The 10,444-nt window shown below is 33.0% G+C and overlaps 1 protein-coding gene across 1 annotated transcript; it reads left to right on the top strand.

Annotated features, from left to right (window-relative positions):
• The first annotated feature begins 2,360 nt into the window (after positions 1-2,360).
• On the top strand, positions 2,361-3,432 carry LOC105087072 (heat shock cognate 71 kDa protein). The gene is given in 3 exon segments (XM_064489188.1): positions 2,361-2,513; positions 2,515-2,559; positions 2,626-3,432. Coding segments are annotated over 3 exon segments (1,005 nt in total).
• The last annotated feature ends 7,012 nt before the right edge of the window (positions 3,433-10,444 follow it).

Genomic DNA, 10,444 nt, shown 5'->3' with positions numbered 1-10,444 from the left:
ATCTTTTCAATGTAATTAAAAGTCATTTAAAATATGATATTGTTAGATATGGATCATAAATATACATTTGTATGCACAAAATAATATGTAATATATATAATAATATTGATATACATATATGCAAATGTAAACATATACACACTGATATATCCTAACACTACTCCAATTAGACCATACATGTGTGTGTGTGTGTGTGTGTGTGTGTGTGTATCACCAGATGATATATATATCAGACTAGACAACCTCTGGATCAGATATGATTTTTGAAGTTGAAATTGTAGGGTCAATACATATATAGTGTTTACACACACACATATAAATACACAAAGATGCAAATATCTGACTCCTGGGTTGGAGGAAGACATCTTATTTACTTAGAGAGTATCTTGCATTGGATTCTGCTGTTGGCCTTAAGTAAAAAGAAGAATAATCAGGTTAATTTATTAAAGAAATCCCTGGAATAATTTTTAAATGTTAATTCCTTCTCAAGATTTTTATTTATTTTTCAATGTTAAGTTGTATTAAAATGACATTAAAGTGCAAATTGCATAGCAAGTAAACTTTGGAAAATACATTTTAAATTACATATTCTTTTAAAAAATATTGTTTCTGAAAACCTCTCTGTCTCATGCAATTATTTATTTAAAATTGTTAAGTCATAAACTTGCTTTCCTCTATAACTAGCCACCCAGATTAAAAATGTTAGCAATCAGATGAAATTGTAATTTTCTATACTTCAAAATTTTCCAAGTTCTGGTATCATTTAACTGTTTAAACACTTGGTCCTCATATAACTTGCTGAACTTTACTTATCATTTAAATGAAATAAGCATTGAATCTCATCTAGCTAGTATTGATGAAGGTGCAAGTGAATTATCAGATTTAATACTATATTAATTTAATTTAATGTTTCTTTAGGGAGCACAGTTTCATGCTATTTCATGTTATGTTAGAATAAAAAAATGGGATTTTAAACCTTAGGCATTACATTGAAATACATAATTATGAGATTATGGTAATACTTGTACACATTTATCCCTCTATTTGTATCCTAGTAGGCTGAAATATCACAGTATAATTTTCCAGCTCTGCTAATGTAAAATCCCCACAAGTGTCTATAATTATAAATACAAATAATACAAACATTTTTTCAAGATCAATAGAAATATTTGTCTAATTTATTATTCTTAAGACTGTGCCTGAAGTCCTGCTTTCAGTGTTATTCAGTAAACTAGGAAAAATGTATTATTTGAAAATTAGACTCCTGACACCTAAGTCAGACTTCTTTATCTCTGAAACATAGACAATTTATGCAAGTACAACTTACTTTTAAATTCAAATCTAATTCAATCATGTATTTAGGTTCATTTTATCAAAATCCTACTTAGAATATTCACAAAGAGCCAGACTTTCTATTAAAAAATAAAGTTACAAAGATTAATTTCTTATTTGTAAATTCCAGTGGCTTCCTAAGTAAATGTCTTTTAGAGTATGCTTTCTCCCAGTTCCAATTTGTGTTACAAAAATTATTTCTTATTTTTGAATTCTTTATGTATCTGCACTTATATCCCCAACTTATAGAGTAAATTGACTGAGTTAGAAAGTAGACTCTGTTTCCTTCAAAATCTCCATAGTGTTATAAAATATGTCTTGTAAGGTTAGTTAATTCCGTAACATGAAATTCCATTTTCAATTATTTGTATTAATGTATGAAGCAGATGTGAATAACCAGAAATCAATTTGTATTCATCCATAGAGAACATTTGAATTTATATTGGAATGTGGAAGTGTTGAAGATCTGAACTCAGTTAATACAATATAACCACATGAACAAGAATGTGATTAGAAGTTGCTAAGCTGTCAAATATCCTCATCTTTCTCCAATACACAACTACTCCTTGAAATTTCCTCTGGGGAGGAAACACTTTGTTTTCTCAGTTTTTCTTGTAATGTTTCCTTGAAGTGAGGTCTTTAGTTATTTGCAATTTATATTCCCTCTTTGTCTGCAAAGAAAAACTTTTAAACTGCATATATTCAATAGCAAACAGAGGAATTTGAGATGTCTACAAATGAATATTAATTAGAGTTGAAGTCTGAAGCAATTGTAATGGAGAAATAAAACAATGTGCTGTAACAAACCATTTTTATAAAACCCTGGAGTGATAATATCCAGAGTAATAATGAATGAATGGCAAAGTATAAAAAGATTTTCATAAAAGTATGGCTTGCGACTTCAGAAACATGAATGTATATACTATTAATTAACACTATGAGTGCATACATTACTCATTGAACGCGGCAGAAACTCTTCAGATTGCAGTTCTTTCCTTGAACAGAGCCAGGCCTATGCATCAGCAGCAATGTCTCAGGGACCTGCGGCTGGCATTGGTCTTGGCAGCACCTACTCCTGTGTGGGTGTCTTCTAGCACGGGAAAGTAGAGGTACTTGCCGGTGATCAGGGAAACCCAACCGCCCCAAGCTGTGTTGCTTTCACCCATATCGAATGATTGATCGTTTGATGCTGCAAAGAACCAAGTTGCGATGAACCCCACCAGCACCGTTTTTGATGCCAAATGCCTCATTGGATGAAGATTTTATTATGCTGTTGTCCAATCTGATACGAAGCATTGGTCCTTCATGGTGGTGAATGACGCAGGCAGGCCTAAGGTCCAGGTAAAATACAAGGGAGAGACAAAAAGCTTGTATCCAGAGGAGGTGTCATCCGTGGTTTTGACAAAGATGGAGGAAACTGCAGAAGCCTACCTTGGGAAGACTGTTACCAATGCTGATGTCACAGTACCCACTTATTTCAATGACTCTCAGCATCAGGCTACCAAAGATGCTGGAACTATTGCTGGTCTCAAAGTACTTAGAATCATTAATGAGCCAACTGCTGCTGCTATTGCTAATGGCTTAGACGAAAAGGTTGGAGCTGAAAGAAATGTGCTGATCTTTGACTTGGGTGGTGGCACTTTTGATGTGTCAACCCTTACTATTGAGGATGGAATCTTTGATGTCAAATCTACTGCCGGAGATACCCACTTTGGTGGAGAGGACTTTGACAACCGAATCGTCAACCATTTTATTGCAGAGTTCAAGCGAAAGCACAAGAAGGACATCAGCGAGAACAAGAGGGCTGTCCGTCGCCTCTGCACTGCTTGTGAGCGTGCTAAGCGCACTCTCTCTTCCAGCACCCAGGTCAGTATTGAGATTGATTCCCTCTATGAAGGAATCGACTTCTATACCTCTATTACCCGTGCCCGATTTGAAGAATTAAATGCTGACCTGTTCTGTGGCACCCTGGACCCTGTGGAGAAAGCTCCTCGGGATGCAAAACTAGACAAGTCTCAGATCCATGACATTGTCCTGGTGGGAGGCTCAACCCGTATCCCCAGGATTCAGAAACTTCTGCAGGACTTAATGAAATACTGACTCTTATTTATAAAAAGAATAGTATAAAATATATTTGTGAAAATTAAACACGGTATTCATAAAGTATTAGTGTTAAAATATTAGACTACTAATTTTCAAACCATCAGTTTTGAATCATTACCATCTCAATTCCTCTTTGTTGTCTTTACCTTGTTCAAATTTTTCAGTCCATGGAACTTTGTTCTATCTCCTGTTCCCTTATTTCTTCCTTTATTTATTGTCTGTGAAATGTGGTCTTTTGGTCCAAGGCTAATTCCATAAAGATTATTGTGTTTATCCTCTATGCTGTCCTCCTTCAATCCCTACAGCAGGAATCATTAATTTTGCAATTACTGAATTTATCTATGATTGACTCTCTTACTTGACGTTCCTTACATGTCTACTTTTTAGAACTGTACTGTCACACACAAAGAAAATGATAAAAAATGTTCATGGTTTGGAATTTTTTCATTGCCAGTGATTTCCAGATATTTTTACCTTTGTGCTAGGAATTTTACTGTTTTTTAAGTCTCATGTTCGAGTCTTTAATACATTTTGGGTTGGTTTTTGTGTATGGTGTTAAGATAGTGGTCCAGTTTCATTCTTTTGTGTGTGACAGCCCAGTTTTTCCAATATGATGTATTGAAGAGACTTTACTTTCCCCACTGTATGTTCTTGACTACTTTGTCATAATTGGCCATGTATGCATGGGTTTATTTCCAGGATCTTTGTTCTGTTCTATTAATCTATGCGTCTATTCTTTCATGAATACTATACTCTGTTGATTACAGTAGCTTTATTTTAAGTCTTAGAGTCAGGTGGTATCTGTCCTTTGGCTTTGTTCTCTTTCAGTATCATATTGGATATTATGAATCTTTTCCCTCTCCAGGTAGACTCAATAAGCAGTTTGTTGATATCCACCAAATAATTTGCTGGGTTTTGGTTTAGGGTTGCATTGAGTCTATAGAACAAGTTGGGAAAACTGACATCCTGACAATATTGAGTCTTCCTGCCTGTGAACATGGACTACGTCTCCACTTATTTGGTTGTTCCTTATTTTCATTTATCAGAGTTTTTGTAGTTTCCTTCATAAAGATCTTATACCTATCTTGTTGCATCTACCCGTAAGTGCTTCCTTGAGTGCTAATGTAAATAGTATTATATGGGTATGTTACGTCTTTGATAGTTGTCACACAGTCCTTGGATAAGCCGTTTTGTTTTTTTCATTCTTTGTTATGTTCACTTTTCTGCTTTGGTGGTTTCCGTTGAGATATCCTCGAGCTCAGAAGATCCTTTCCTCAGCTGTGTCCAGTCTACTGATAAGTAAATCAAAGACAGTCTTCATTTGTTATAGTATATGAGCCAGTTTTCTGGTATGGAATTCATTATCACAGGGAGAAGATGGGTCCCATAAGTAAAAATGCTGAACTTCAATGGCAAATATAGGCAATAATGATTCACCATCTCCTTTCCTTTAGGGATGAACACCATTTACTTAGTTAAAGTGAAGAAATTAACTATCTGAACATGTTGCAAACCTCTCAGTATGAAGTCTGAATTCACATTGTTACCTGGGGCCTGAAGCATCCTGATGGCTCTGATTTTAGCAGTATACATAAACAAGGTAAAAAAAAAAAAAGGATTTCTGAATTTATAACTTAAGTGTGGCTCACAGATTTTCCACTGCATCCAGTGATCATTATACATAAGTACCAAAATATAAAATATTTACAGCATACTTAGTAGATATCAGAAGCTACATTTCATCCTTAGGTTGTGGGATAAACAGTTTTATAATGAGAAGACCAAAGAAAAGACCCTGAAAGTGTCCCACCCTGGCTAAGATAGTAAATAAAATAATACTGCATCCTGGGAAGGATGATTGAGTTTACCGCCACTCCCAGCAACTTAAAAAATTCAGAAGATCCTCAACTGAGAATAGGTTTGATTGAAATGCATCTTTATCACAGCTTCAGGAATTTTTGTTGAGCTACTCAAGATTTTTTTTAACATTTTTTATTGATTTGTAATCATTTTACAATGTTGTGTCAAATTCCAGTGTAGAGCACAATTTTTCAGTTATACATGAACTTATATATATGCATTGTCACATTTTTTTCTCTGTGAGCTACCATAAGATCTTGTATATATTTTCCTGTGCTATACAGTATAATCTTGTTTATCTGTTCTACAATTTTGAAATCCCAGTCTATCTCTTCCCACCCCCTGCCCCCTCGGCAACCATAAGTTTATATTCTATGTCTGTGAGTCTATTTCTGTTTTGTATTTATGCTTTGTTTGTTTGTTTGTTTTTTAGATTCCACATATGAGCGATCTCATATGGTATTTTTCTTTCTCTTTCTGGCTTATGCTCCTGGAGAATGTCATTCTAAGTGAAGTAAGCCAGAAAGAGAAAGGATTTTCTTAAATGAAATATATTATTAAAAATGTAAGATATTAGTTTTAAAGGAAACCTTGTCTCACATGATCCTCAGTGTCAAGGCCAGGTTTGGCTATATTATATGAATAAATTGACTAAACTTTATATTTTACCTGGCATACCACTGGGCAGGTATGAGTGGAAATATGAAGTATTATTTCCTTGTTTGTGAAAATTTCATGTAATTTATATGTTGTTCTTTATTAGATCATGTCAACTAGTCCTTGAAGAAATAAGAAATTGAGATGTTTTCATTGTGACTTTCCAACCTATTTAAGTTCTTTTCAGTGAATTTAAATTGATTTTTAACTCAAGATTTGTTCTCCATTAAATAATTTTAAATTTTCATTATTGGTTTGAATATTTGCAGCATTCTTTCTCTTACACAAATTCCTGTTTTCATTATTATCATGAACGGAAATTCCTCTCATGTTCTCTTCTCATTTTTCCTCAACATAGGAAGCTACCAAATTTGGGCTTAACTAAAATATGTTTGAAACTGTTAAGTTTTTAATCATGTATTTTTTTGTGTGTGTGGAAAATATATGATTCCTAGCTAGTTTCTTTGCCTGAGTTGTATCTTCAGGCTGACAGCTACCAGTTATTTCTGTAATCACTTAATTTATGTACATTATATATGCATCTCCTCAAAAATTTTGCTCATTGTCAGTAACCAACTTAAGTGGCAGAATTTGTTACATCAAGAGGAAGTATTTTTCATTAAAATAAGTTCTTTAACTGTTGAAGGAATTTAGCCTTATTAACAGAGGATGAAGCTTCACCAAATCCATCTGAGTTACCTTCTTACATTGTATAAATTGCTTAATTTATTTTGTAGAAGTTAAAGTATTTAAAGATGGTTATATTGTGCATATTTGTCATCCTTTTGTTTAAATGGGTGAAATGATTTCATTCCAAATGATGAGGCATAAAATAATAATTTTAATTACAAAAGCTTAACAATAATTTAATGTTTTCTGCCTTAAACTATTGTCAGATTTCAGAAATATTATAGAACTAAAGATATAACTGTTTATCATTTATTATTATTTACTATGTAAAATATCTGTATTTGTTTTAAAATTAAACATACTGTTATTGAAGTCAAATATATGGCTAGATAGACCAACTTAAAAATATTTCTAAAAAATGAATAAATACTATTTTGACATTGAACTTGTTAATATCAGCTTTCATAAAGTCATAGGTACATAAAAGGGGGTATCTTAATATCTCCTGGATGGTTTATTTCATTTCTATAGAATGCATAATTCTCCTTGATTAGCGCCTTTCCATCATATTATATATATACGTATATTTTTATATTCTTAGTACAAAAACCATGTATAGTTGGGTTCTTCAGGAAACAGTTACTAACACAAATTTAGCAGTGCAGAAAGCTTTTTGCAGGGTAATGCTCATAAAAGTAAAAAGGCAGGGATGAGAGGCGGGGAAGGAGGAACTAAACATGGAGAATCATGAGACCGTAATTCAGGTCCGTTAAAGTCTTAAAAGGCCAGTGGAGAAAATAGACCAAAGATTAGTCAGGAAAAAGCCCCAAGTTGAGACTAATTGTTTGTATTTATTTTTATTAAACCGTCACTAAGTGATTTGGAACTAATTCATTGATTTGTAGTCTCATCTGTAGGCTCTTTTTTTTTTTTTTTAACTTCACTCTGTCCACAACAGTCATGAGCTGCATTTGAAAACAAATAAGCTAAGACGTGGAAGAATATTTATCTATATAACAAGGAGAAATTAGAGAATGTGAGGTTGTCTGAGACCTCCCAGCCAAAGCGTTAGTCTTTCTGCAGAGCAGGACCACTGGGGAAACAAAACTGCATCAAGGAAATGGAACACTGCCTGGTGCTTAAGGCAATCAATCCTAATTATGCCAGGGATGATGATCGTGTTACCCCAACAAGAATGCTGAGATTGCAGAACAGCGAAGGAAGCCATTTTGCCATGTTGTAACACAGGTTCAACATCAGACCCTGATCCTGCCAGGAGACGGGACAATGCTTTTTCTTTATATCTGACAGCCCAAGTGACAGGATTACTGTCCCAATGTCTGATCTCTGGTCCTGAAAATTCTTCTGCTGCTTGTGTTTTGGAAAAGAAACAAGGAAGACTTCAAACTTTGGCAAGATGGAGTAGATGTACTATTCCGTATTCTTCCCACCAAGTACAACTAAAAATTCTAGAGATTACATTTATTTTTTAAAATTATAATGACTAAAAGGATTTTTCTAAAAGTCAGCGAGAAAAAGTAGACTAATAGGGGTACATGGGCATTTGGCCGAAGTGAGCTGAAATGGGATGGCAACATTCCTCCTGCTTCAATTGTGTCAAAGCAAGTAAGCTAAAATAGAAGTTGCAAGTAAGAGCCAAACACTCATGAAATGATACTCACAATGTCCAGGTCTGAATCTTCAATCAGTTGTTACAGCAAGAATCAGGAAGACCTCAAACTGAATGAAAAAAAGGAAAGCACTGGACGCAAACACTGAGAAGAAAGAGGCTAGAATTACCTGATGAAGACTGTAAACCAGCTCTCATAAAAATGCTCTCATGAGCAATTACAGACACAAATGAAAGAAATTTAAATCTTAGCAAAGAAATCGAAAGTCTCAGAAAAATAAAAGATACAATACTGAAGAACCAAATGGAAATTTAAAAACTGAAAAATACTATAGGAAAACATAGAAATTCAGTGGATAGGCTCAGTATCAGACGGAGGGGACAGAATAATAAACCAGTGAACTTAGGTATAGGAAAGAGGAAATTGTCCAAGCTAAACAAGAGGAGAAATAGAATGAAAAAGAAAAAAAAATAAGTAGCAGAGCTCAATGGACCTGTGAGACCATAAAAAAAAAAATTTATCATTGTGTAATCATAGTCATCTACAAGTAATAATCATATAATTTATATTAAAATAATCACAATTTAGAGTTTTAATTCTTTTACATGCAATGAAATACATGTGTTCTAGGATGCGAGGAATTTCTTAAAGATTACCTTTGGAAAACAAGAATTATGATAAAGTATTGTTTATGTATATGGACCTTATACTGCCTTCATTTGCATTCAACAGTTAGGATATTGACTGCATAGAAACTCAGCAGACGATCACATTCTAAATCAGGAGTTTTGAGTTTACAAAATTTTGGTCTAGTTGCCTCTTCCGCCTGTGTAAAATTTAAGTCAGTCACTATCCTGTGTATGTTTATTAGTAAAAACTATTACAATCTATAGTACACTGTGGTTTTTAAATTGATGAGCAAAATGAAAGAAAGCACTGCAAAATGGGCACTCTGGAGATTTTATTACCTTCTCTTAAAAAAGTCAGATTCATTTAAAAAAAAAGAAAGAAAAAGAACAACATGAATGACTTCCTACTTTCCTCCCCAACTTCAGAAACATAAATTAAAAAGAAAAGAAAGAAACAGCATGGATTATGAGAGTGATATTATTATATTATAAAGAGTTGCCTTAGTTAAAGTAATAGGGAAAAAACACTTTTAAAAACCAATACAGATTTTTGTTTTTCAGTTTGGATTATTTCGTATAACAAATGGTGAAGTCATAGGAAAGTAGGGGACAATGCTGCATATCACTTATTAAGAAAATCTGTAACATAACAATTGTTACTGGATATAGTATAATGTGTAACACCATGTTTTATTATATATCCCCTAAGGGGCTTTGTTATTATTAATAGTGCTTTGTCTTTCTTAAAGTTGTTGAAACTAACATAAGATAAATGTTGATACTTTCAGTTTTCCTTAAAGGTGAAAATACAAATATGTGTCAATTGATACTACTTTATGCCAAATATTCTGATTTATTAAGCCAGTTTTTAGAGCTGAATCTCTGTATATTTCTTTGCAAAAAGATACCCGGACAAATATGCTCGTGTTAAAAGAAATGTAGTTACTCATACTGATGGTGGTGGGGTTTACTGGCTTGATGAGAAGGCAAGTTCTGTACCCAAGAAACATTTAAATAACAATATTGGCCAACATTTCTATAAATAATAAGAGAGATTAATGTGACTTTCTGCTTCTGACAGTTTCTCTAAATACTTATTAGTCTGCATAATACATACTTTATTTCACTGTATGTAAACCATTTGATGTTTAGTTGACTCTGATTATAATTATTTATATTATAAATCAGATATTTGTGTTTATTGTCAATCTAAAGCCATTGTAGAAACAAAGTCAGATTTAATTATTGCATTTTTATTGATGTTATTTATATTGTAATAATTTACTTTTCTACACAGCAAAAGTCCATAAAATTAAATCATGATTTCTCTTTACTGAATATGTACAGCATCCTCTGAATCTGGACCACACCATGAATGCATGAATAGAGAAAATTTTATTATTTCTCAGACCTCGTAATAACTTCACCATGTTTCAAATGCATGTATTAAATACTACAGACACACACGGAAACAAACACACATACATACATATATGTTAAACATTTTCATTAAAAGTTGTAATAATAAATAATAACAATAAATAATAAATAAAACATTTTCTTAATAGTAATAGGTGATTATTTCATGTTAGGGATAGTTAC

Source organism: Camelus dromedarius, chromosome 1 (genome assembly GCF_036321535.1).
Source record: "Camelus dromedarius isolate mCamDro1 chromosome 1, mCamDro1.pat, whole genome shotgun sequence".
Taxonomy (NCBI): Eukaryota; Metazoa; Chordata; class Mammalia; order Artiodactyla; family Camelidae; genus Camelus; species Camelus dromedarius.
The sequence above is the reverse complement of the archived record's forward strand: the minus strand, read 5'-3'. Positions and strand labels throughout refer to the sequence as shown.